This window comes from Sphaeramia orbicularis, chromosome 19 (assembly GCF_902148855.1).
Source record: "Sphaeramia orbicularis chromosome 19, fSphaOr1.1, whole genome shotgun sequence".
Lineage (NCBI taxonomy): Eukaryota > Metazoa > Chordata > Actinopteri > Kurtiformes > Apogonidae > Sphaeramia > Sphaeramia orbicularis.
In genome coordinates this window covers 24,755,266-24,782,834 of record NC_043975.1, presented here as the reverse complement: position 1 = coordinate 24,782,834, position 27,569 = coordinate 24,755,266, and the positions used below count along the sequence as shown (strand labels likewise).

General features: G+C 37.8%; 1 protein-coding gene across 1 annotated transcript; it reads right to left on the bottom strand.

Moving 5' to 3' along the window:
- Nucleotides 1-416: 416 nt before the first annotated feature.
- scn4aa (sodium channel, voltage-gated, type IV, alpha, a) lies at nt 417-27,569 on the bottom strand. Its single transcript, XM_030122308.1, has 28 exons — nt 27,502-27,569; nt 21,320-21,623; nt 20,874-20,992; nt 20,685-20,774; nt 20,474-20,602; nt 20,140-20,231; nt 19,742-19,919; nt 19,641-19,690; nt 19,489-19,552; nt 19,126-19,267; nt 18,804-19,001; nt 18,490-18,660; nt 17,810-17,939; nt 16,100-16,338; nt 15,847-16,020; nt 15,384-15,740; nt 8,251-8,718; nt 8,099-8,140; nt 7,810-7,942; nt 6,416-6,570; nt 6,149-6,322; nt 5,875-5,997; nt 4,144-4,425; nt 3,994-4,047; nt 3,142-3,279; nt 2,885-2,989; nt 2,308-2,578; nt 417-2,195 (listed from the first exon to the last, which is right to left on the bottom strand). The coding sequence occupies exons 2-28, from the start codon at nt 21,572-21,574 to the stop codon at nt 895-897; spliced, it is 5,634 nt and encodes a 1,877-aa protein (XP_029978168.1). The 5' UTR covers nt 21,575-21,623; nt 27,502-27,569; the 3' UTR covers nt 417-894.

Sequence of the window (27,569 nt, the reverse complement as noted above, 5' to 3'; positions counted from 1 at the left end):
GTTGGAATAAAACATATATAATTTTGTTTCCATTAGTGTATAATCAGCTCAAAAGAAAAACTTTTGTGTGTTTGTTACCTCATAATGAGCCATATATGTTTACAGAGGAGTAGTCCCCCATGTTTCTACAGTATTCTATAGAAAGGACAAAACAAACACTACTGAGGACATGTGATGTTTTTAGTGTCTGACATAAGTATTCTTACACATCTGACATGTGAGGACAGGGATACAGAATTAGACACAGTCAGTGACCTCACCACTAGATGCCACTAAAGTCTACAAAATGCACCTCTACCTGTAAGCATACAAATATAACTTAAACAGTCAACTGATGTTCTAAGCCTATCATCAGCTGTCACACAGTGACAGCTGACATGAACTGAGAATAAAATCCTATGAAAGGATAATTCAGGTTTTGTCATGCGATGTTCAAATTGCTCTTTAGCTTGAAACTGGCATGCTTGGCTTGTTATTTTTTTTTTATTTTTTATTTTTTTAAGAAAAAGTCAAAAGAAACACTTGGCTGGTCCAAATGAAGGCATTAAGTGTTGCATTTCTTAAATAGATGTTGAACATAACACTGCAATTAAAATTTGGGTTTATCAATGCAGTTAGCATTAGTGGTGGTAACATTCAGTGACATTTGTTTCTGTGGTAAACCCAATGCACTCCAGTTCTTTACATCTGAAAAGCCACTGATGTACAGCATGACAAAACAGGAATCATTTTTAAGTTTAAATAATCTAAAATGCAATTTATTATTTAGCAATATGGTAATCTCTTCATATAATGATGAGTCAGCTATATTAGTCACACTTTGCATCTACCGCCAAGATAACTTTTTTGACTGGTGAAAAATAATAGTTCAGTGTATTTGTCTTCTGCTCTTTGTTATACAATTGACTCTCTTAAGTTTTCCTGCAGGACAAAGAGGTTTCGGTTAGGGGCAGAATGTAATAAAACTTCATTTGTAATTTCTACAGGCACAACTATTAGATTTGGCTCAGCTGGTTCTGGATCACATTGAGCTTCAGTGTGAGTTGAAAGGGTCTCAGGTTTGGGAGGCTCTTGCGATGCTAAAGTTTGTAAAGCAGCCTGCTCCATCTCCTCTGCAAGGTCCACATTGCTACCATATAGCACACCCATCTTTCGTGCAAGCAACCCCTCTTTTTCCGGTGGATCTTCATCGTCATCCTTTCTCCCTATTCTTTTAGAGCGGTGCATAAAAGCAGCGTTGCGTACACAACGTTTTAGTAAGTGCATACGGTAAGCCCTCTGAATAACTGTAGCAGCTCTTTCCTCTTCTTTGTGTCGTACAGTTGTGGTAATTGGTGCGAAGGAGTCTGAAGTGGGGTTATTTAGGATGAACTTTGCCTCAATGCTCTCACGCATTGCTGCCATCTCTACTGTGTCACCCAAGACCATCTGTGTGACAGCCACCAAAACATCCAGGCAGTGAATCCTGTCTCCAATAACAAGGGGCAGATCCATTTCAATAAGACGAAGCCGATTGGGCTTGGCCACCCTGAGCGGTTCCTGCAGCGCATCACAAAAATCAGACAGCCGGCTATATTCAATGAACTGGGTTCCATCTACATCAAACTTCTCCCAGGTCTCATTGAACATCTCAAAGTCATCCTCACAGAGCGCATCGCCGCTCTCTTCCTGAGCAACATTGAAGTTCTCTAAGATGATGGCAATGTACATGTTTACCACAACTAAAAATGAGATGATGATGTAGCTGCAGAAGAACATCATACCCATACCTGGGCTGCCACAGTTACCTCTCACATCAGTGCCTGGGTGCTCGAAATTTGGGTCACAGTCTGGAGGTTCCCTGTTCAGCATCGGAAGTAAAAGCCCATCCCATCCAGCTGATGTTGTAATCTGAAACAAGCAGATAATGCTTCCACCAAATGTCTCAAAATTAAATATGTCATCGATTCCAGCCTCCTTTTTGACGTAGGCAAAGTTGGACATGCCAAATATTGAGAAGATGAACATAATAAGGAAAAGGAGAAGCCCGATATTAAATAAGGCAGGAAGTGACATCATCAGAGCAAAGAGAAGCGTCCGAATACCCTTGGCTCCTTTAATGAGACGCAGAATCCTGCCAATTCTGGCCAAACGGATCACTCTAAAGAGAGTAGGAGAAACAAAGTACTTCTCAATGATGTCTGACAGCATTGTACCTGAAATAAAACAAAATACAACATGGTTAGAAAGAATATTTATAGTTATTATGTGTTTAAAGAAATTCTGTCTAGTAATTGTAAGTGTTCGTTTGATATGCTTGGCACCCACCAGCTATGGACAAGATGACCACAACAAAATCGAAAATGTTCCATCCATTGGTGAAGAAGTATTGTCGCAGGGCAATAAGTTTCAATATACACTCTCCAGTGAAGACAATAATGAAAGCTACGTTTACTTTAAAAAGGAAATCCTCCTTCTCTGGACTCTGGTCATCCGTCTCCACCATCATGGTCACCATGTTGAGGCAGATGAGCACCATGATAAAGATGTCAAAGAACTGCTGACTGATGAAGTCAAACACTAAGCCTTGGATTGGATTCTTCAGGTCAAAGGTACGCAGCAGCAAGAGGGACAAAAAAAGAAATCCAGATTAGCCATGTGACCTTTTCACACCAGCAATGTGCAGAAAATGTCAGTGCAAAGATCACTGATCACAAGGTTATAGCCCACATGCTGGTGTGTCATCAGTTTGTCTTATCTTTTTAATAGTTTTCAATATCAAAGAAGTCTATTAAAACCTATTGTGAGTCCTTCAAAAATGATGTTATGCTTCACAGTTTTTCATGTTATAAATATCAGAGGTGGCTAACATATAAATGCACACATTCATAAAAATTAAACATACCGTTGGACGTGGAATTGGCTTCTGTGGCTTCTTGGAGCCAAGTTTCTTCATGGCATCATAATACTTTTTTTGTTCCTCAGTCATAAAGATGTCTTTGTCTCCAAAGTGCAGACACAATACAAACATGATTACAATCTATTACACATTACATTATGTTAAAATGTGCATAATTAAAGAAAGACTGCATATTAAAGAGAATTTCCCTCTGTTTTTGTGTAGACTCACAGTATTATGATCATTCAATTTACAATACTTATCTTTTTCTTTTGTTGGTTGAAGTTATCAATAATCACACCAATGAACAGGTTGAGTGTGAAGAATGAACCAAAGATGATGAAGATGACAAAATACATGTACATATACAGGTTGATCTCATAAGAAGGTTGCTCCTCAATCTAAAAGTAAAAATAGACTTTGTATTAAATATTAATACTGTGAACTGTGACACACATTGGTGAAGAAACAGGATGAAAAATCCAAACGTAAAGGGATGCTGTTAAAGCAGTACAAATGTTGATCAGAATGCCTTTATAGCTCCAATATGTAAGATTTGCACATGCTTGTGTGTTTATGCAATGTTTTGTTGGAGTCTGTGTCGCTGCTGTGGGGAACATAAAAGAGGCATCAAAGAATTCAGGGAAGAGAATAAGAATTATGACAGCAAAACCTGAATGAGTGGTCTACATAGAAATCAGAGGAAGACCCTTATCGTGGATATAGGCAAAAAGAAACAGTCATCAGCTCAGAACTGGAGTTACTACTTACCTAACCTTAATAAATGACCAGCTCACAAAACAACACAAACTCCAACGCAAATGTCACATAAGCACCCAAGCATATAGGAATGTTACATATTGAACCTTAATCCTAGAAATAAAATATAAATACATCACAAACTGTCCATACTAGTCTGAAGGTCAAAATATGATAACACAGCAAAAACACATACAGATTACATACTGGTAGAAAGAGGTGTAAAGAATCCAAAGTCCTGATTCTGAATTTAACAATCATTCACAATATTTATTAGAGTGTATTTATGTCTTGTATCAGTCGTGGAACTACTAGAAAAGGATGTTTCAGCGATGTAATTACTTATAATACAGTACCTCTCTTGAGTCAACAGCAGCATACATGATGTCCATCCAACCTTTAAAAGTCGCCTGCAGATACAGAGCATTGTTTTTCACATGGACCTGTATTAGTCACATGATTCTTTACATGTTTCAAGGGTATATCAATTGCACAATACGCCTCACCACTTGCAGAAGGGACAGGTATCCACTTCCAACATTGTCATAGTTGACTTTGACGTTGATCCAGCGGGCGTCCTGCGTGGCTTCTTTGATTTCCATACAGTCGCTCCTGTTGTTGACCACAGCCATGGGGAAGAGCTCCTCTGAGGTGGTGTTGATACAGCGATAGAACTTCCCAGCAAACAGATTCACTCCCATGATGCTAAAGATGAGCCAGAAGATCAGACACACCAGCAGCACATTGAAGATGGAGGGAATTGCTCCAACAAGAGCATTCACCACTACCTGCCGACCAAGAAAACTCAGTTACAAACATGAAAGTAGTTGAAAAAAATGTAAAATTGAAAAAAATTGCAATGACTTAACCCATAAGGACCCAGTGTGACATTTGTGGCAGTTCCCAAATGAATTTTTCTCTATATTTAACCATACTTAAGTGATTTATTACCATTTATTGTCATATTATCTTCTGTATTTTCTGTTTTTTTCAGTGAAAATCAGGCATTTTCAAACATTTAATTCACTGATCATGTAGATATTCATAAAAGCTCAGAGTAGAGTTGAGGATTATTATATTAAAAATAGAGAAAACTGAAGAAAAAGTGACTTTTTCAGCAAAAAGAACATAAACCAAGTGTGTCCATCCACTGTCATTGATCTAACTTCATGAGTTTTACTGGTGAATCAATGTTGTAGAAGATGATGGTGTTTCCACGATAACTATGGAGCTTCTGAATGTCCAAATGGGTCATATCTGATGACCATGAAAAGATGACAAACTGTATTTTACACCAATTGTTTACATGGATTAGTGCAGTGGTTCCCAACCTTTTTTGGCTCATGACCCCATTTTAACACCACAAATTTCTGGTGACCCCAAGACATTGAAAATGGAGACACTTTTTTTTTGCTAAAATTAATTTGTTTTTGATCATGTAATAATTTGCTGTACTATGTTGCAAATAAATGTTAATTTCAGACAACATTTAGTCTATATAATGTATATTATTATGGACGGAGGCAGAAAAGCCAGGTGAAATTACTGCAGGATATGGATATCAGGATATGTACAGGATATGTACAGTCAGTCCAGCTTGGATTTACAAAGCTGACAATTAATACTGAACAAACAATAATTCAAACTATGAATTATGAAAGAGCTGCAGCATCTTAAACCGACCACAATGAACATTTGAAAGATAAACAGTATCACAGTGCTTCAGTTTCAGCTTCACAGTTTGTCATGTCTTTTATGGATTGTGATTGTCTCTGTCAACTCACCATATATTTCTAATTAGTCTTTTTTTTTTTTTTTTTTTATATTTTTTAAAATTTTTATCAATTACTAGAAATTTCAGGCGACCCCATTTGAATTCCAGGTGACCCCAGATGGGGTCCTGACCCCAAGGTTGAAAAACACTGGATTTGTGGATCAACAGGGATTAGACAGTTTAAATCAGTGGATAATTTTTAAATCAGTAGACAATTTTGGTAGATGGTGCATGTTTGGGTCTTTATGGGTTAATACCATGCTCAGTCCATACTATCTTACCTCAGTCCGTTACAGCATCCACTGTGTGAGCATGCATTCACCAAACATGGCAGGGGAAAGCCAGTCACATTAGTACAAGTTCACCATCTCAGGCTTTGCATCTTGTGAGTCATAACCTGTCATGCACATAACCTTAATAGTGAAGTATGCACTTGCTGCATAAAATGAAACCAATGACTCACCCTCATGCCTTCAAATCTTGACAATGCTCGAAGAGGTCTGAGCGCCCTGAGAGTTCTGAGGGATTTGATTGGTCCGAGGTCAGAGTAGCCCAGCCAGTTGGCAGCTAAACTAATCAGGGAAACCTGTGGCAGAATCAAAACATTTCCTATTCAAGTGTTACTGTGGAATCATCATTAATTTCCTGCTCTTAATAACCTATGGAAAGTAGAACACTATCTTCTTTGTGAAAGGTACACATACAGGCCAGCATTAAAACAAGGCATGAAAACTTACATCTACAATGAAAAAGTCTAACCAACACCAAGCGTTAGTGAAGTAGGTCTTGAAGCCATATGCCACCCATTTCAGGAGCATTTCAATGACAAAGATGTAGGTGAAAACCTTGTCAGCATATTCAAGAACAATTTTGATTGTTCGCCGTCTTTCTATGTTTATGTCTTCAAAGGCCTGTAAAAGGAGACAGTTATACTCAGTAATACTTAGTTATATTTTCACACAGAATATTAACAGTTTCCTTTTTTTTGCACTGACAATACTTACCAGTGCTCCACTGCTGAGAAGGATCATGAAGATTATGAAAGTTTCAAACCAATCATGTTCCACAATAGTGAAGCAAGTCCTGCGGAGGTTCCACCAACTCTTGCCTTTGTCTTGGGTGATGTCCACAGTGAGACATGGCCAACGCCTCACACAGTCTGAGGACAGTCACATGTTTAAATTTGACCAATTTTCATGTTTATTCCAAATAATATTTTATGATATTTGAACTGCACGGGTAGTTGTATTGTAATATGTGAATCCAGGTTGTTTAAGAATAGATTTAAGAACAATTCCTGCATAAATGTCTTTGAATTCTTTACTTGAAGTGAACTAGAGTAGATTATTTGTTTGATTAAATTTTGTGGTTGTCTGCTAGTGGTTCAACTACCTTCATATTTGCAGAGTGATTCTAGTAGTAGAAGCTACAAATTAAATTTTTTTTTCTTATTCCATTGGTTATCTTCTCTAATTGTACCCCTTTGCCACCACTCACTTTACCCTTGCACAAAACATGTGCACAAGGATGGGCGTTAATCACACAGTAGCAGCATGAAGCCCAATAAGGAATCCCCCCTGACATTATTTAACCAACTGTGCGACATTATGTCCCCCAATGACAAAATTTAGATTTTTACTTGTGACTAACAGAAGCTGAGAGTGCACGCAGTCTCTGCTGCAAAGAGTGCAAACACAAATCTAAGAAAAAATATGAAGGCTTTTCAGGCATGTAAATGGAACTGTTATGCTGCTCTTCTGTCTAAGATTGTTATGATTGTTGATATTTGTATTATTATGCATGTTTTGCTTGTTCGCATATATGTCAAATTTCATTGCATGTTCGGAATCAATCGGAAGTTTACATTAAAAATACAATAAGTGTTCCTAAAGGTCTGGTGGTGATACAAACAGTTAAAGGTTGGTCGGGATAGATAATGGTTGGTAATAATACTCATACTGGTGATACTGTTTGGGGCAAAAAATACTGTGGAGTTTTTCAAGTTTTTTCAAGTTTCAAGTTTAATTTAACACAATATATCAACAATGTAAATGTATTTATCATATCTATACTTTCAAAGTAAGGATTTTTCATTTTTTTAATTGATTTTGAGAGTCAATGCAATGAAATTTTGTTTCTTTTATATGGGTCCTTCAGTGACAAAGTTCTATCTATCTATCTATCTATCTATCTATCTATCTATCTATCTATCTATCTATCTATCTATCTATCTATCTATCTATCTATCTATCTATCTATCTATCTATCTATCTATCTATCTATCTATCTGTCTGTCTGTCTGTCTGTCTGTCTGTCTGTCTGTCTGTCTGTCTGTCTGTCTGTCTATCTACGCAGTTCATTATTAATTGGTTTGCTTTTGTGGGGTTTTTTTTCTTACTGTCTGTGAAGCAGGCCTCTGGTTCTACTGGTTCAGGCTCTTCCTCTTCCACCTCCTCTGGTTCAGGCTCAGGTGGCTGATAATCCACTGTGCTGCATACCGAGGACTCCCCATCAGTTAGAGCACCCATCAGCTAGTCGAGAATTACAAAAGAAACTTGATTTTTCATTATTTAACAGAACCTCACATAGAGCATTTCACATAAAAACACACCTTGCAATTGGTACTAGGATATTAAATGTTCTTGTTCAGACATCTATAAATACTGAAGTTCTATGGAGTCACTTACTTTGACATTTTCATAAATACTACATTCATCTTGTGAGTCTTCCTATAAAAGCAATTGAAAACAATCAACCTCATTAGTATTTGTGAACAGTGAGAGAAGAATGAACAACTTTCATTAAAAGTGATCTATGTGTAATTAGTTGATTTCATTACCTTATACTGTTGGTTACTTTTCTCCTCAGATGTCTCGGTGTCATCAGCATCAATATCATCCACATCGTCTTCATCATCTTCCAGGTTTTCGAAGTCGGACTCTCCCTGGGCTATTGGCACATTGAGACTGACCTCACCATCTACAATAAATCCAGTGGACCGGCCTTCCACTAAACAATTAGCTATCCCGTCCGCCATTTTCAGAGTCTGACTACTGTCCAAGTGGTTCATTTCTATGCCTTCCGTTTTAGGGTCAGTGTCCTCCATTTGGCTGTCGTCAGGCTCCTTAGGTTTTCTCCTCAGTATCTGCAGAGCGGTTCGGATGATGAAGCCTTTGAACCAGTTGATACCCCGTTTAATCCTGTTGATGGCGATTTGGAGGTTGTTCATCTCTCCATCGTCATCACCTGCTGAGAGATTGTCTCCGCTAAATGAGCTGAGTAGCAAGGCCAGAAAGAGGTTCAACACCTGAGGACATAATGTGAAAGGAATTCAGGTAGTTGTTAAAATACAGTAAAACATAATGTGGCAACTGATGCAAGAATATTTTATGAATTATATTAGATATTGTCTTATGAAACAAGCTCCTGTATTCCTGTTTGTGGGTGGTGTGAATAAATAGTTAATGTGGTTTTAGTGTGATATTACAGCAGAGTTACTGTTTTTCTCCATTGGTTTGGTTCATTTCTTGAAACAGAAAGTACATTCTCAAAATAACATGGACAAACCTCCAAACCACTTGGCAATGGTTCACAACAGAATTGAATCTCTCATTGTTTTCATCAAATTGCAAATGTCTTAGTACGTCTTTGCAAATGATCAAATACAGTTAGCCTACATTTAGCACAATTCCCAAGTGAATAAATCTTGTTGATTGAAACTGATTGTTCATTCTCAGTCTAATGGTTGTTCTCTCCAAAACATATCAGCATCATTTCATTGTATAAGTCGTCACATGCACAATAGTCTATTCAATTAACAAAATTAGAGGATAATACGATGGTGGCAAGGAGAGGGAGGTTGAGGACAGTGACGAGTGAAAAATGTTAGTTGTGAAAGCTTTATTTACAGCACTGTAGGCTACATATCATTTTCCTTGTTTTTTGTTTATGTGTTTATATTAGAATATATTATGTTGTATACATTTTCTTTTTACTCTGACATATGAAAGTTACTTCATGTGTGTGTGAATTGAAATGGTTACAATTTCCTTGGTAGTGTGAGTGCAATGTGTGATGTGTGAAAATGTATTCTTACCGTAAAATCCTTTTTTTTTTCAGTTTTATACACAATTGTATTCTGTAAACTAGACAAAAAAAACTAGTACAGTAACCACTGTCAATGAAGGACTGGGGTCAGACTGAGAGGTGGACATGAGGGATATTTCAATGCAATAGTGACAAAATATCTACGCATTTGGACTTGCAGTGCTTACACAATGCCAAAGGAACAATGCATTTAGTTGGCACTGACTATTTATATGAGAAAGGAATTTAGTTTTGACACGAGTGAACTGTTTTCGGAGAGATATGAGCTTTTTCAGGTGAACCACTGTGTTGTGCTGAACCATCTAGGTCAGGGGTCTCAAACTCAATTTCTTTCAGGGGCCACATTCAGCCCGATTTGATCTCAAGTGGGCCAGACCAGTAAAATAATTGCATAATAACCTATAAATAATGACAACTCCAAATTGTTGTCTGTGTTTTAGTGCAAAAAACCCCCCATTAAACTATGAAAATACTTATGTTTATAAACTATCCAAACAAAAAGATACGAATAACCTGAAAAAAAATGAAATTTCTTATCATTTTTACATGTGCATTATGGATTGAATCTACAAAGACACTAAACACTAAGTAACAAGCAGAAAAATGTTAAAATTCTGCTTAATTTTCTTTAGACATTTTAGGTTGTTCATATTTGTTCAGGTTATTCACATTTTATTGTTACAGGATAGTTTGTAAATGTTAATATTTTCATAATTTAATGTCATTTTTTGCACTAAAACAAAGACAAAAATTTGAAGTTGTTGTTATTTATAGACATAATGTAATATTTTTTTCACATCAAACCCAGAAGAAAATATGGAGTCATTGTTTTTGTAGGATATTTTACTTGAGATCATATTGGTCTGTATGTGGAACCTGAACTAAAATGAGTTGCACAGCCCTGACTGTGGAATTTCTGCACTTTGCAAATTCATCCCACGAGCCGGACTGGAACCTTTGATGGACTGCATTTGGCCCCCGGGCCGCATGTTTTGAGACCCCTGATGTAGGTTATTTTGGCAAAAGCAACAAGAGTGTTGAGAACGTCTGCTCTGTTTCAAGAAATGAGCCAAAGTAATTGAGAAGGATCTCTACCTTTTTGGTGGCACTGACTATTTATATGGGAAAAGAATTTAGTTTGAAGCATGTGTGAACACTTTTGGGAGAGATATGAGCCTTTGCAAGTGAGCTATGGTCTCGTGCTGAACTGTAAGACTGAGATTGTAGTTTCTGTTTTGAGAAATGAGCCGAACCAATAGAGAAAAACTGTAATATGTTAAGGTTGGTATAGAATGGTAAAAAAGGTACTGTGTGTTTTCATATTTTAATGTTTATTTCTAATAGGGGAACTACCAAATATCCCAGCATTGACGCTGTGTGTCTTCACACATTAAACACCTTTTTTTATTCATGTATGAATGCTTGGTGGATCTGGATTATATCTATATGTATCTGGTGGTAAAGCTTGAAACACATATAGCCTCATGTGAGTATCTCATATACACATCACATATCAGTCCTGTGATGGCGCATCAGTAAATATTATGCTATCTGCCTGCCTGTTACAGACACAGCTATCTTTAGTTTCTAAAACCTGTTAGTCAATTTCTCGGTTCCTGTTTCCCAGGTTTAGCGGGAGATCATGGTTACACAGTCCAGGCGCAGGCTGATCTTTTGCATTCCACTGCGGTAGCTGTGAATCAGTAAAAGGTCTGAGTGACACAAACCACCGGCTCAGCAGTGAAGAAGTGGAAACAAGATATGAAAAAATATAGAATCATCTAAATATAATCACAGATGTAACAAATGTGCATTATCAGTAAGTTTATTTTGTAACAAAGAGTATCTTCTATCTCACTAGCATTGACATTTAATTTTATGGTCCTCAAAGACTATGTTTTTGTGCAATTTTGTAAAAGAAAATTTACATATTGCACATGTCTTGATGGAGTTGTATTAATTAAACAGGTATTCACAGTCAAATAGTTAAAATTCTGAAATGTTTTTTCAAAGTAGGAATTAGTTTGCATTATTTTCTAACCACATCAACACATTACTTGAGTTGTTGTAATATAGTGAACTGTTTTTACTAGTGGGATTTTGGTGTATTTCAGTAAAATGCAGGTTAACTCTTATTTTTGTTTTGATTTTGTTTTGGGTTTTTTTTTATTTTGAATTTAAAAATGCTAGTTTTTCTTTTTTTCTGTAAAATCTGTTCATGTAGATGCAACATTTTGGCCATAATATAAGACTGAAGTCAAATTAAAGTATGTTACAAGCAAATGGGATTTAAACAGTACTGTGCAAAAGTCCTAGGCCAGTATGAGGTTCAGTGGGTTTAGTAAAGTTCTAATGACCACATATATGCATTCCACAGTTTCTGTATTAAGGTACAATTTGGATATATGGGAAGTATGTACAGCAGTAAAAACCAAAGTTTCAGAGAAAAACAGCTTCTATAAACCAAAGAGGTAGTATTTAGTGTGGCCTCCCTTTACACTTAATATGTCTTCAACCCTTTTGTTCAGACAATATGCGATTTATGGCATTATTACTCTTATATTTTATACCAGGTTTCATTTAACACATGTCAGATGTTTCTAACTGTTTGTGCTGCTTCTTGTCATCGGGTCAGGGGTCACACTAAATAGTGACTTTAACCTTTAGAACCCATTTAGTCCATTTTTTTGTGTGTGTGCATGTGTGTGTGTGGAAAGGTTATGTACATATTTCGTGTATTTTCTTATTGTATCTGAAGAAAAGAGAGTGAGAAATAATAAATAAATATGCATGTTAATTTCAACCCTGCAAAAATACCAAACCTTAGTCTTTGCCTAACACTTTTGCACAGTGCTGTATAATATTATGATCTACGTTCTGTGTTTTACATTTCAATAGTGTGACCAATAAAGATTTCATAAATAAGTGGAATGTGGCTGACATAAAGTTCAGTTCTATGTCTCTAAAGTCAGTAAATATAAGACTGTCAAACAAAGATAATGAAAAGCGAACTGTGTTATCCTTGCTGACACAAGTTAAGCCGATCGACTCCATATGTCACTGTAGTAATGCAACAAAATTATCTGTTCATCAATTACAGTTCAATCAGTGATCAAATGACTTTTCCCTATCATCCAGTCCACTGCCACCTGGTCTGTGCTCCCTCAGCTGTCTGTGTTTGTTACCTCTGTGGCTGCATGCTTACTTGAGCCGGATCTTAGCACTTACTCAAGGTCAAAACCACTGTTTGGTTGCTCGAGTCATTTGATTTAAATAGAACCCCCCCCTCCCTCTCATAAGTGCATTAAGTATACTATTTGGCTTTATGTCATTACAAATAGTGTGCATGTATATGTGAGAGTATGGTGGAAAGGTTTGGGGTGTAGTGTGAGCCGCAAAAAAGCCTTGATAATTTTGGCAAGGGTGCAGTGCAATACTTTGTCAGCACTTGATGATGAGCCATTTCCTTTCCATTTCTATGAATAACCTGACAGGAAATGGTTTAGACTCTTGTTATTAAATATGATGAGTGATCATTTGCATGTGCTTGTTCTGTGAGGCCATGATAAAATGTCAGGGACGGCATTTCCATACTTGAGGTGATCAGGACTTGTCATTTACAGTTTGAATGTAAGTTTACATAGACTTTGTTACTCTTATCTCAATTTGTGTGTCCTTGGCACCTGTAGCTAAGGGGCTTAACAATAGGCTGCTGAGACCACAAAATCTCCTGGCATTATAGTGAGATAACTGTTATATTTAGAGAGAATTTAACAATCTGTTTCCCAGCTTTGCAGGTTCACAGCAGCAACAGTTGTTCAGAGTAAACCAGAGGCAGCATATGGGAACTCAGGATCAACCGTCACATTAAAGGTCCAGTTGGTGGTATCTGGCTGTGAGGTTTAAGTGAATGCACCTCACCTCACCCTCTGCCGAATTAGCTAAAAAGTAAAAATCCCTCATTAGAGTCAGTTTGTTTTGTCCACTCGGGGTTTTTCAGTTACAGGGATAGTCGATCACTTTGACAGCAGATATTTTCACTCAACACAATAGGTGTCATTACAATGGCTACATCCTGTTTTGATGGATCAGACTCAGGCCTTGGAGTCTGGCACGTTGGTTCACTGGAACAAACCAGATTAAAATGGCGGACATTTTCTCCTGGCATCAAGAGCAGGGAGGAAATCTCAAATATTGCTAGTAAAAGTATATTATACAGCTGTTTTCAAGTCATATAAACACAGGGAACCAACAAATTATTAGAATTTCACCACATCCTTAATAATGAGCAACTGGAATAACAATCGATACTGAAATCAGCGAGGCAATCAGACCATATTTCATGTCAAAACAACATATAACACCTCTTAGCTATCATTACTGTCTGATAGTGTTATATGATTATATCAGGGAAAAAGGAAAAATAATTTTGAACTAGAAAAGCACTTGGAGAGCGCAGACCTCCACCAAGGCAGATCAGTATCCCCGCCCCGATCACCACCAACATTTAATCAATTGTTCCTTGTCCCTGTATCAACATTTCTTGAAATTTTCATCCAAATCTGTCGATAACTTTTTGAGTTATCGTGCACACGGACGGACAAACAGACAAACCAACGCCGGCAATAACATAACCTCCTTGGCGGAGGTAAAAATATCTATTGATATCTGTGAAAGCCAGGAAGTATATCGCACTGGATGTTAAGTTTGAAATGTAAAGTCTTTTCACTGACAGAGGAATGTTTTGGTATTTAGAAGTGTTATGTAACATTAATGTTCAGTGGAACACATATTTCTGTATTCAGGCTACGTCCAACACAAAAGTATGTTCCCAAGCACTTGATTAGTTGTATCAGATAACAGTAACAGATGTTGATATTAAGGTAGAAGTGGCTGGATGGTAATACTAGCTGCTGTTTAATAGTTGGAAATATGTTATTTTAATTTGAAATATGGACCAATATCCTCCCAGATTATCAGTCAGGTCATCAAGTCATATTGAGAATAATGTGGACAATATTCTGTTTTACTTGATTAAAATTACTCTTTTTTTCCCCTTACAAGCCTAAACTTTAGAAGCACATATTTTTAAGAATTTGTTTTGCATTTTTTGCATGGTTCCTGTCTCTGCTCAGTGTCACCGAATCCTATAATTTATTGTAAAGACAATGACTGAAGACTGTGATTGTGATTAATCATGTACAGATAAAAAAAAACTTATTCTATGATATCAAAAACACATTTCATACTTTTAGGGCAATAATTAGGGCATAATTATGAACATTATATTTCATTTATGTGTTTACATTCTCCCACATCTTACACACTTAACAATGTTCAATATGGGAGTTTGGAAGTTTGTGTTTATTTTGTGGGAGGAGTTGGTAATTTTTTAATAATTCCATTTCTACAATAACAACTGCCTCAGTTGCCTGCATCAATAATACTGGTCAGTGCACTAATTACTCTGTAGAAGACCCACTCTGTTTTTTCCATTAAAAAATCCTTATGCTCACACTCAACTTCTTCAGTGTTTCTCTTGTGCATCTCTACAGCAATGAAAAAAACACTAGCTATCATTAGCTTGGAAATGAAGTTGACTAAACATCCATTCCAAGCACAAATCATCCCAACACAAAACAGACCCCAGCACAAACTTCACATGAACACCAGAGCATTTGTGAAACCTTATATTTTGAACCTTTAAAAAATCCTGCTTTTATCTGTTCATTTATTTTCATTTATCTCTGCATTTCCACTAAATTTACAGATCATTTAAATATCAACTTTTTCTTTCAGGAGTTGGTGAAAACCTACTCTTCAAAGGAGTAGAATCATTAGTTTAAGTGTAATTCTTAGACTCACCACTAGATTTCCGATGACCATAACCATCATGAAGACAATTAAGCACATGGCAGCTCCAGATACTTCCATACAGTCCCACATGGTTTCAATCCACTCCCCACAAAGGATGCGAAACACAATGAGGAAAGAGTGGAAGAAGTCGTTCATGTGCCAGCGAGGCAACTCACAGTCATCGGCGATCTTGCACACACAGTCTTTGTAGTTTTTGCCAAAAAGCTGCATGCCCACGACAGCAAAGATGAAGACAATGATGGCCAGCACCAAAGTCAGGTTTCCTAAAGCTCCTACTGAGTTGCCGATGATCTTGATCAGCATGTTGAGAGTGGGCCAGGATTTGGCAAGTTTGAAGACACGAAGCTATCTCCAACACAGGACAGAGAAATAGCAAAAAAAAACAACTTATGATGTAGAGAGTGAAATCAGAATGTTAAAATGAATAGGAAACATAATCATGATGTCTTACCAGACGAAATGACCTGAGTACAGACAGGCCTTGGACGTTGGCCAGTCCTAACTCCACCAGACTGAGAGTGACAATGATGCTGTCAAATATGTTCCATCCAACTTGAAAGTAGTAATACGGATCCATGGCAATAAGCTTAAAGAACATTTCTGCTGTGAAAATCCCGGTAAAAACCTAAATGGGTATAAAGAAACTATTACTGACACTGACAGAATTAAATTACTTGAGACATTCTTTCAAACTTTTAATTTACCAGGTTTCCCACTGAAAGCAAGTGGTCAAACTCTGGGGTCATAGGGTAGTGCTCCATCGCCATGAAGAGGGTGTTGAGCACGATGCAGATAGTAATGGCTAAGTCCACAAAAGGGTCCATCACCACAAAGTACACCCACTTTTTGAAGACCACCCAAGGTGGACAGCAGTTCCACTTCAGGAAAATATCAGCAAATTTATACCAGCCGGGTGGGCATGGCCTCTGAGCGTCCTCCAACTCTAGACAAAAACAGGCAGACAGAGGTGAGAGTGGGTATCTGTGATGAGTAAGGCAAATTTGTGAAGGCAAATGTTATTTAATTGGTGTCAAACTATAGATTTTTCTACAATAGGCAAGACATATTGTTGTATATAACATATGCTTCAGTGATTTACACATGATTCAGCTGCGATGATGAGTGCTATAATAAATAATGTCTCTTTGCCAGGTCTTTTCTTGGGCTGAAATAGCCCAAGCTTAACACCACGAGGGCATGACACTAAATGTTGACAGGGATATTTCCCACACACAATGTGATTAACCCATCTGCAATAAGCTCAAGACAATGCTACTGTGTTGGCCCAAAATAAGCAAGTGTATGATGTTGTTAACTGCTCGATAATCTAAGCAATTACAGCTCAAATTAGAAAATGTCCTCTACAAACCTGCAACTAAGCCTTGTTTATTTTTACATTGCCTAAAGAACAGCCTCACATCCTGCATCTCCACCTCAGAAATGACCTGCAATACACTAAACACACTCATTGTGTGATTATTTTTTGTAGATTTAATGTGAATAAAGTATTTTCACCTCTGACAGTTACATGTCATCTCTGCCTATAGAAATATGCAGTTTGATAAAATGGTAAAATAGATTCTGTTCCCACTGCTCTACATATTGTCACTTTTACATAATAGCGTGAAACATCAGGCCATGTGTATTCATAAATATTCTTATGATTTGGACCAAGACAGAGCTGTAAAAGGTAGCTGTATATTATCAAACTCTAGGTCTTTTTCTCCTGCAGCTTTAACATTATATTACTCATTTGCTAAATTAACTAGTAACTCCACGTCACCATAAACATTAGTCTTGTGGCTCTAACTACTAATTGCTGAGTATAATTCTGTGGCATTTTAGGATTTACGCCAATCAGTTGCGGATGTCCTGTCTGTTGTTTATCATGTTTCCTTGTTAAGAGATATGCTGCCATAAATAGGTCACAAAATGCGATATTGAATAAAAATACAAATTCTTCTGAATTTGAACATTGTTGGATTTGATCTAATGTAAATACATGGGAGAGCACAACACAGGCCTAGTTTGAGATTTTAATATGGAAATTGTCACAGTCCTGTCCTTATATTTTTGGTCAGTGACACGAATTTCACAGTGGATGTGACATGAAGCAATTAACATGAGACTGAAGTGTGGACTTTTATCTTTAAATCAAGGGATTTAACAAAAACTACTGTATTAGCCATTTAGGAATTACAACAATTAAACAAAGTCCCTCCATTTTCAGAGGCTTTGAAGTACTTGGACAACTGACTGACCACCAGCTTCATGGACAGATGTGACCTATTCCCTGTATATAAATCACATTGTACTTTATGAAATTAAAAGCCAGAAAAGTTGTAAATGACGTGTAGATATTAAATAACAGCAGTAACATAATGTAAAAAGATTGTGTTCCATTGGTCCTGTACCTTCCATAGCCGCAGTGGTGAGAACAGTCATGGCACTAGCAGTTCTCTTCATTAGGCCTGGTTGATCCACCTCAAGCATGCTGTGAACAGAGCCTAATGACTTCTCTTTGAGTTCTTCTTCTACAGCACACTGTAAAAAATCATCATGTGCTTTAAACAGATATCAAAACTAGTGGTACAAATTAGGGCTGAAAGATATATCGTTATCGTATCTATATCTAAATATGAACATTCAAGATATTAATATCGAAAAAGCAACGATATAAATGATATAGATTTGTGCAGTAAAAAAACATTTTCTGCAGTAAAATGTTTGATTTGTCATTTATTTATTCGTACTTTATGTTAATGTTGATGACTGGCAGTGAGTTCTTATAAATAAAACTGCACTTTCCACATTCTTTTGTCTTATAATGTTTGTATTTTTCTGAAAAATGCTCGGTTTTCACCGAACCCATAGTCATATTGTATCGTATCGATATCGAGATATCTGGCATGAATATCGAGATATGAAATTTTGTCCATATCGTTCAGCCCTAGTACAAATACTAATATCATGACTAATAGTGTTAAAAGTTAAAACATCTGACCAAATAATAACTTATTTTCATGTGTAAATTTTAAATATTCCACACTATTGTATGACCAGATCAGCTGGGATCAGAGGTTTGAAGACTGACCTCTACCATGGTGGGCGCTCTGATGAGGAGACGGGGCACAATTCTGCCATTACAGTCTTTGATAGATTCATCATTTTCGAGGCTCTGTTCATCATCTGCGAGGTCAGATGTTGTGTGATGACTGAGAGACTTCTTGCTTGTTAAAGTTGCACGACTCCCTAGATGCTGGGCCTGCAAGGTTAAAGTTTCTCATATTTACATTATACTGAATGAAAACCTGTAGTGTTGATATACTTTTTAGCAGATTTGGAGTCTGTTGTCAAAGTTTTTATTCAGTGATGCATGTCAGAGTAGATCATATCTGCCTCATTTACCTGCTCTTGGTTCTTGAGTTGCTCTAGCAGCCGTTGGAACTCCTCCTCTTTCTCTATGGCCTCTCGCTGAGTTGCTTGATTCTGCTCATCATAAGCCATGGCTACTACAGCTAAGATGAGGTTGATGAGGTAGAAGGAGCCCAGAAAGATAATCACCACAAAGAACAGCATGTACGTCTTACCAGCTGCCCGTAGGATCTGTGAGTGACATGAAAAAGAAGCTACGAGAACTAAGGACAAAGTTTTAAATACAGTCACGTCAAAATAAACATGTTTAGCTGGAACATGTACATGATTTAGAACAAATTAAAGAGGTGCCAACCAGCTGGAAAAGGTTCTCCCAAAAGTCCTGGGTCATGAGTCTGAAGAGGGCGAGAAAGGCCCATCCAAAAGAGTCAAAGCTGGTGTAACCGAAGTTGGGGTTCCTCCCAGCTTTCATGCATGTGTATCCTTCAGGGCACTTTCTATCAACAAGGAAGAAGAATCAGCTTGCTATGTTTGCTATCCCAGTCTCTAAATCATCTCTGGGAGGTTTTCTCATATAATGTAACCAAACTACAGTCATAAATGTATTCTGTAAAACTGCATAATGTTGTTACAGCAAAACCTGAATGTATGCTTAACAAAGAGGTTTAAAAAAAATGCATTCACATAAAAATCTCAGTGTTTATATTCAGCAACATACCCAGCATCAGAACTGTTTCCACAGAGAAGAGCATCTTTACTGCCTTCCAAAAAATATTGATTCTCTACGACCAAACAAGAAAAGACAGTCAGATCCACTCCAGAAGATAAAAGAAGTGAAGTAAAAGAAGAGCTGTAATGTCTTTAACATACCTGCGCTTTCAATATACTCCATGAAATTGAAAGAACTGTTGAAATATGATGTGTCATTAACTCCAAAAGTGTTGTTGAATGCGGATGTTGTGTTAAAAAATTCATATGCCGTCTCATTTGTTGTTGAGATGGGCCACCGCACACACTTTTGGCGCAGGTTTCCCATAAAAAGTTGAAGGCCAACGAGAGCAAACACCGCAAGAGCGAAGACAGTCAGAATCATGACATCCACCATTTTCTTCACTGACTGGATTAATGCGCCCACAATGGTTTTCAAACCTGACAAAACAAGTGATATTACCTGTCAGTGACACATACTGGCACTAAAGTGAAATCACAAGATGAAATGTATTAAGTTGGTCTAAATACTGAAATATTTGCAACGTTATGTAATCAGTCTCTCTTACATACTCACATAGTCTCTTTTTTGTAAAATGATCTTAGAACAAATATAACATGTTAATACAATGTAAAAATAAATGAACAAGAGGAAAAGTACCAGGAATCACAGTAATTGTTTTGAGGGCTCGAAGTACGCGAAATGTCCTGAGGGCTGACACATTGCCAAGGTCAACAAACTCAGTGACGTATCTGTGGAACAGAAATAAATGAAAGCAGTTAGTTTGAGTTTATAACCCTGTTTCTATTAAAAACTACCAGAAACCATCGGAGCAGTATGACAACCTGTGTGTACAAATGCACAAAAAGTTGTTAAGAGAGCCAGAGAGATGTAACTTTTATAGGGCATTGCATTAAAAGTCTTTTACTTATATTATACATAAAGACAAGGCAAACATAACAACTTGCATATACGTATGTGTTTAGATACTTACGCCATACTGATCACCATGAAATCCAGCCAGTTCCATGGATCTCGAAGGAATGTAAAAGATCCAACACAGAAACCTCGAGACAACACCTTGACTGTTGCCTCAAACGTATAAATACCAGTAAAAACATACCTATGAGGAAACGATGCAAAACACTGTATAAATGAAATTTCCATAGAGACTTTGCATTAAGCCATAAAGGTGAGATACTCACTCCACGGTTTTACTCCATGCTGGTGGGTTGCTCATTGTCATGAATACACAATTTGATAGAATCGTAATCATGATGAACATGCTAAATAATTTAAAACAGGGTTAAGGAAGCAAACAGGGAAGCAAGAAAACAATACAAAATTACAAAATAAAATAAAAAATCTCTGAAAACCACAGCAAAAAAGGATATGAATGTATGAGAATTTTAATGGCTCCTCTCCTCACAGAACTAAAGGGGCTTAGAATGTAGCAAGCCGGTTCAGCATTGAACCTAAAGATAGTGTTTCCTTTGCTGATCACGATGAATGTCTGAGAAAATAGATGATGCACATAAATATAATATATATCAATTGATCTCAGAAGTAAGATTTCAATGAATGAAGTGATGACAATCTTGACATAGTGCTATAACACATGCATCCCACTAGAGAAATTGTATATATTGCGTAAGGGATACTGAGTGCAGTTGTGATAATGAAAATTTATGTCAAGGAATACTTCCTGTCATATTTCAAGGGTATGTAAGGAGAGCAGCAAATATAGAGCAGGAGTCAAGCTCATTAAAGTCAAGTGTGCCCTGTGGTTATGTGTTTCAACATGGCCTGGCGCCGGTGGCCCAGATGTGCTCAGACTGACTTTCTGTGCTTTGTAGAAGGGGTCCAAATCCTCCAAAGGTGTGTTGAGAAACTCTGATGGAGGGTCACCATAGATCATGGGCAGACTCTTGCCGGCCTCCAGATCAGCGTTTGGGACCAGTGGCTCCTCATCTTCATGGCCCTCTACTTCAGCGGCACTTTTTCCTTCCTTCTCGAGCCTCTCAATCTCTGCCAGTGACTCCTGTGTGAAGAGGCGGAACGCAGAGGTGCCTGGGGGAGGGAGCAGGATTGCCATCTTCGCATTGCGAAGGGATACTGCCACACCAGTTTTTCCCTAGAAGAAGCTGAAAGGAGGATTGATCATGGCTATCATTTTGAATTATTCAGTAACAGTCAAAGCTATCTGAGCTATTTGAGCTATGGTGAACATTCAAATAATTTCTAGTAACGCAGTTGTGCTAAGAGTCTTGTCTGTGCTTGTCTTCAGTGTTTCTAATGATCATCAGTCTAGGTGATTTGATCCATGTTTCACCCTACACCCCCTGCCATTCATCCGGTGCCCCACATCCGTGGCCCAGCCCCCTTCCCCTCAGTTAGCCATGAGCACTTAAAAGTGTCTGGATAAAAACAAAATGACCAGACGGCCACTGGGCAGCTGTGATTGGCGATACTTTCCCACCGTTCTAAAGACACCATGACATTACTTGTCTACATCAGATTACTTATTAGCTTAGCAGACGCTCCCTTCTGTGTCCAAGTGGCATTTGCTTACAACCTTTGATGTGTTTAGCAACCACTCAAACAACATAGGTTGGTTTCCTGTAGAGCAACTATGATCAGCCAAAGGAAAAACTGATCTTCTTAACTTTTGGGTAAAAAAAGAAAGTTGAAAATGTGCACAAATATAGTTAAAATAAAACTACAGGTATCTTCACAGTTATGTAATTGCACAGGTTCAATGGGATAGTTGTTTTTCCAACTAGTAACAAAATCCAAGTGTAAGGAAAGATATAATTGTAGCACATAGTAAAATATCCAAATTGACACCAAAGTATGACATTTATAGCATATATTTTTAAAACAGCATCACATTTCACCTGATACTTGGTCACATCATTAGCAACATCTTATTCTATGATTAAATGTATGACTTAAGATTACATAAATAGACAAAAATTAAGAATAAGATGAAGCATTAAACTCTCAGGTTTTGCATCCACACATGTAACACACAGAACAGACAGTCAACATCATGGCTTAGAAGAAGCCACTGATTACACATACTGTACATGATACTGTACATGAATTGGGTAATACCTGCTCAAACAAGTGCACTTAAACAGAAAATTATGCATTGAAACACATGGGGAGATGCACACGCTCACACAGATATGGTGGCAACCCAGCTGCTACAGGCAATCAAGAGGAAAGCGTCGTGTTTCAGAAGCCCGATGACTCTGCTCATTCCTTCCTGGCTGAGCCTTCGCTCTGTGCCTCACATCCCTCCGATAAACAGGACAGCATGCCAACTTAACTTACCGAGCTGACTCCTCTCTCTACTACCTTCTATCTTACATGGGGCCCCAAACACACTGTGCTTCCGCCTCTGTACTCCTACCCACACTTACATCCCCCCCACTGTGCCGCTACATGACACCTGAGGCTCTAAATCCCCCTTTCATACAACTCAGACTTCAATCATACCATCTGAACCCTATCACTCATCAAATCCCCAATTGCTCTCACGTACACAAACTCACTACTGTATCTTTGTTCTCCTTATCAACACAGCAATGCTTCCCCCATTTCAATATGACAACAAACTGTAGATCTAAATCCTTTCACTAAAGAGTTACTGTCATTTCAGTCACAAAGCAGCCTTGGCAGCCAACTCTGTTCCCTGCAGGTCCTCATTTCCCCCTCATCATCCCATTTCAAAACCCCATTCTGGGAGTCATGGGCCCCGCTGCCCTGGATTATGAGCCAATCCTAAAATACACGTCCTGAGAAAGGATGAGTCTTATGGGGGGGATTTTCTGATTGTATTACATCATGTAATTATTGCTGTAGCTGCTAAAAGTCTTTAAAATAAAACAACCAAGCCAAGCTACCAAAATCAAGATGGACAGTTCATAAAAGGAAAGAAACTCCGTCACAGTATGGGTGACTTTAGAACGTTGCTGGCTTGTGTTTCACATCAGTTAAGTAAATAATATGTTTTGGCACTATTTTCAGTTTTGTAACTACATTCATCAGTGTATATTTCTACCTGCTGAAGAGCCAAGTTAAGTCTGGGATATTCTGTATCATCCAAAATAGTTTGTTGTGTTTATTAGGCTCCAACTTGTCATGAATTATATTTAAACATCAAGTGTCACACAATATTTCATTTAATTTTCCTAACAAGGGTTTAAAACAAAAGCAAATAGCATGATGTACACATTACAAGTTTGATCTTAAAAGTGCAACCAAAGACAATTAGCTCATTAAAAGACTATGCTCACTTGGTTGTACTGTGGACAGGTGGCAAACTAAGGAAGCGAGGGGGGACTGCTTGATTTCAGAGGTCTCCCCGACAGTAATATATATATCACCTTGCATGTCAGGGATGGCCATGTGACCTGTGACATTCTGGTTGAGGATATAGACTGGGTAATGTAGACACCTCTTCGTTACACTAGCTGGCCGTGGAATGCGAATACCAATATTCACCTCCGGAAACTTAATGAACTAGCTTATAGCTTTTGTCAAAAGGGCAATCTGAGTTCAGACAGTAATAGGCGTTGTCGCTGTCATCCCACCAACTACTGGCTTCAGTTTGCTAGATTTTACTCCAGGTATTATTATACCCTTCCGCTGCTTAATCCCATTACTGAAACGTAAGTATATCAATATGATCGTAAAAACCCTGAGACAACTTCCTGGTTCAGCTTCCCATCCACTATCCTTTATAGTTCTCTGATTTCATTTGAGAACTTGTTAAGGAATCCTAGTGATGGAAGAAGTATTCAGACCCTTTACCTAAATAATAACCACACTGCAAAAATGATCCCCTAGTACTAAGTGACAGACCTGCTTTAAAAAGAAAGTAAAAATATGTAAGGATTATCAACAAAATCTACTTAAAGTATCTCATAGTGCAGTAAAATGTTCCCCCTAAGTGATTCACTGTTAAATACACTGTCTGATGTTACTGCTGCATCAGTGTACTGTATGCTGAGCGCTTTATCACCATGTTTGTAGCATCACTGTACCATGAGATCCATCTCTGATCTCTAAAAAGTAACCTTTTCATGCCATGTTTTCAGTTTTGTTACAACATATCCAAAGTCAAAGATGGAGAGCAATCTACCACAATCCACGCCAAAGGAACCATTATATCTTCAGTTTTTTCACAGGTCTAATTCATCCAGTGATATGCAGTTTTCAATGGAGATGAAGAAAATGAAAACTCCTAATCCAAAAGGTTACTAAAGCAGTTCTACAGAAAAGTATATGGTCCAATCCCACCATGTTGGCAAAGTCATTGGTACACTTTTTATTATTTGTCCACTTGTACTGAGATGATACCAGGGGTTTAAAGACCTTGACAAACGTCTCAATCCCATCGCTGTATACATACCATGTCGGGAATTTGACTAAGTTGTAAACAACAGATCTACTGAGCAAACAAGGGCTTTTATCACACGTCCTTTGACATTTGCCATGCGCCTGTTCCCCTGTTTTCTCACGGGGTCAAATCGCAACACAGGAGTTCGCTCTCTCAACTCGCTTCAACACCCTGTCACCTATCCATTAACCCTGTATTGCAAACCCTATAGAGGGGCCCATTTAAAGTGGCCTCTCCACCTGTTACTACTTAATACCATGGAGTATTCTACTTCATAATAACAGATACATGGTAAGCTAAACCAGTGATCAAAAAGTTCACGGCATCAGTAGTTATCCAGGGTCAAGCATTGCTGTCTTTTACTCATGGTTTGATGTGTTTAGCAGGAGGTTAAGTCACATATTGCTACATGCATTATGCTCCTGCTAAGAGGACAGCTGCTGTCATGCTCGGTATGCCTTCGTCGCTGCATACCAAGGAGCTGTGAAGACTGAGTGTAATCTCCTTGGACCAGCTGAATGGTCAGATTTCCACCAGAGACACTATGGGCATATTGATTTTTTAGTATGCAGCTAAACAATGTGTCTGTAGTTGATCGAGGCCTTAAGTAAATGAGTAAACACTGCAATCTTACACTCAATTCAGAGAATGACAGTTTAATTCAGAATATGATGTTATAGGAGCCTTCAAGGTATTAAAATGTATTTACTTCTTCCAACACTTACACTTACAGAAGCTGTTTAATAATCAGTGATGAATGGATTAACCTTTGGGGATTACTGGGTAAATATCATCATCACAAATTAGAAAATTTGATTTAGTCGGACATGACTACCGAAACAGATCTGTGCCATTTCAAACTGACCTATTTGTATTAAGTAGATGTAGTTGTAGAAGTATCTGAGTAGATATGTGGAAGTGACATAGAGAATATTGCAGTTTCTTTTGGAATATTCACAGCACCAGTCAAGTCCATTAAAAACACTAACCTCCATGAAGAAGGTGTTTCCAGTATGGACCACCAAAACATACTGGGTAATCAATGACAAACTGGATTAGAATTTAGTTCTGACTAAATAAGGAAAAATAAAATATTATTCTGATGGAATGATTTAAAATTTGATGTACTAGACATTCTAAATTGGGGAAATTCACCAAATAAGTTAATTAATTTTTAAGGAAAAAAAAACCTTTAAGTTATCTTTAACCTTATTTCACCTTTTGAATACCCTGGAAAATACAGACGCAAAGCCAAGCAGTCACATGGGCTCACTTGGTGAAAGAAACTCAAAACCAACACCTTCTGCGTCCAAGAACATGTGATGCGAGACACACAAACACACTCAGGCAGAAGAACACCACATCTACATCTCAACACATATATTTGTTGAAAGCTGCCATTTAGCATCACTGTGATTGCACAGCCAGGATTGAAAACAGAAGTAGCTCTGATTTGTATCAGGTAATAAAATATTGAAGAGAAGAAATACAGAAAGAACTCAGTATAAGACCTTAAAACCCCTGATGACTCCCATCCATGTTGAAATCTGCATGTGCCTTACAGATGGTTCCCACTGAAGGAGCCCATCCTGTTACATAAGAATAGCAGGTGCACTGTTGATAGCAGGTGCACTGTTGACAGGGTCTAACATGCAGACTAGTTTCCGTCCTCCATTGTGTCCACAGACCTGCTTTTGCAGAGGCCTGCCTCTCTCCATGGTCCCACGCCTCTGATTTAAGCAACACGGATTAACGTCAGGGAAATGGTGCGGTATGAGCATCCACAGCATCACAGTATCTTGCCCATCTGCCATGAAGACATGGGCTAAAAATAAAAGTTGCTCCCAGTGGGACGAGGCATAGTGGGGATTGAGAAGGTTGCAAAGTGTCCACACTGGACATTGCAGGCGTGTGTTTGAGGCAGATCTTCACCTGGCAGGTGTAGACACAGGCCTGTTAGTAGCCTGTGATCATGCGCAACATGAACACATGTCCGCGTTTACACACGGACACTAACTTCTACGCACACATTTCAAAACACCGCTGAGAAGCCATAAATCTACCAATTCCAAATTTGACCTTAGCTCAATTACAGGTCTGTGTTATTATTAGAACAAAGGCGTTATATATTAGAATTTGTCCATGTGTTCACTTTATTTGGCTTTGTAAAAACGCTTATTGCAGTCAAGATGCCAAAATGCTCCAAATGCTTCCGTAACACTGTGAAAACCAGTTTTCTTTCCTTGAAGGAAAAATCTGATTTTGTTCTTTTAAAAAACTACTTTATACACCAGTTTTGTAGACTGCAAATGGCAAACTAATATTAATAGGGACTGCTAAGATTGTAAAACCAAATAATTCGACAGACTCCAGCCCAAATCACGAACTGAATTAATAAACAAAAGGAAAAAAAGAGAAAGGAGGGAAAGCCTAAGTATTAAAAGTGAATCACATATAAAACAGTTCCATAAAGCAGAAAACTATGATCAGGTCTATAACTAAGGCAGTCCAGATCTAGTGTGCAACTAGACAGGAAACTTTTCCATTCTGAGGTGCATGCAGGCGTCCCCTTAACCCCCTTAGAAAAACACTAAAGATACGTAGTGTCTTACCTTGCACGATAGAGCAAATATTTCCACAGAATCAAAGAAAAAACCAGGGAAAAAAATAAATAAATAAA

What these genes read in the sequence shown, in the direction of transcription:
- scn4aa (XM_030122308.1), bottom strand. Translation starts at nt 21,574, where the DNA reads ATGGCAATCCTGCTCCCTCCCCCAGGCACCTCTGCGTTCCGCCTCTTC. An exon ending in CACCACTGCGGCTATGGAAG is followed by an intron (nt 16,339 to 17,809) that starts GTACAGGACCAA and finishes GTTTTTGTCTAG; the next exon opens with AGTTGGAGGACGCTCAGAGG. An exon ending in AAAGTAACCAACAGTATAAG is followed by an intron (nt 8,141 to 8,250) that starts GTAATGAAATCA and finishes TTGCTTTTATAG; the next exon opens with GAAGACTCACAAGATGAATG.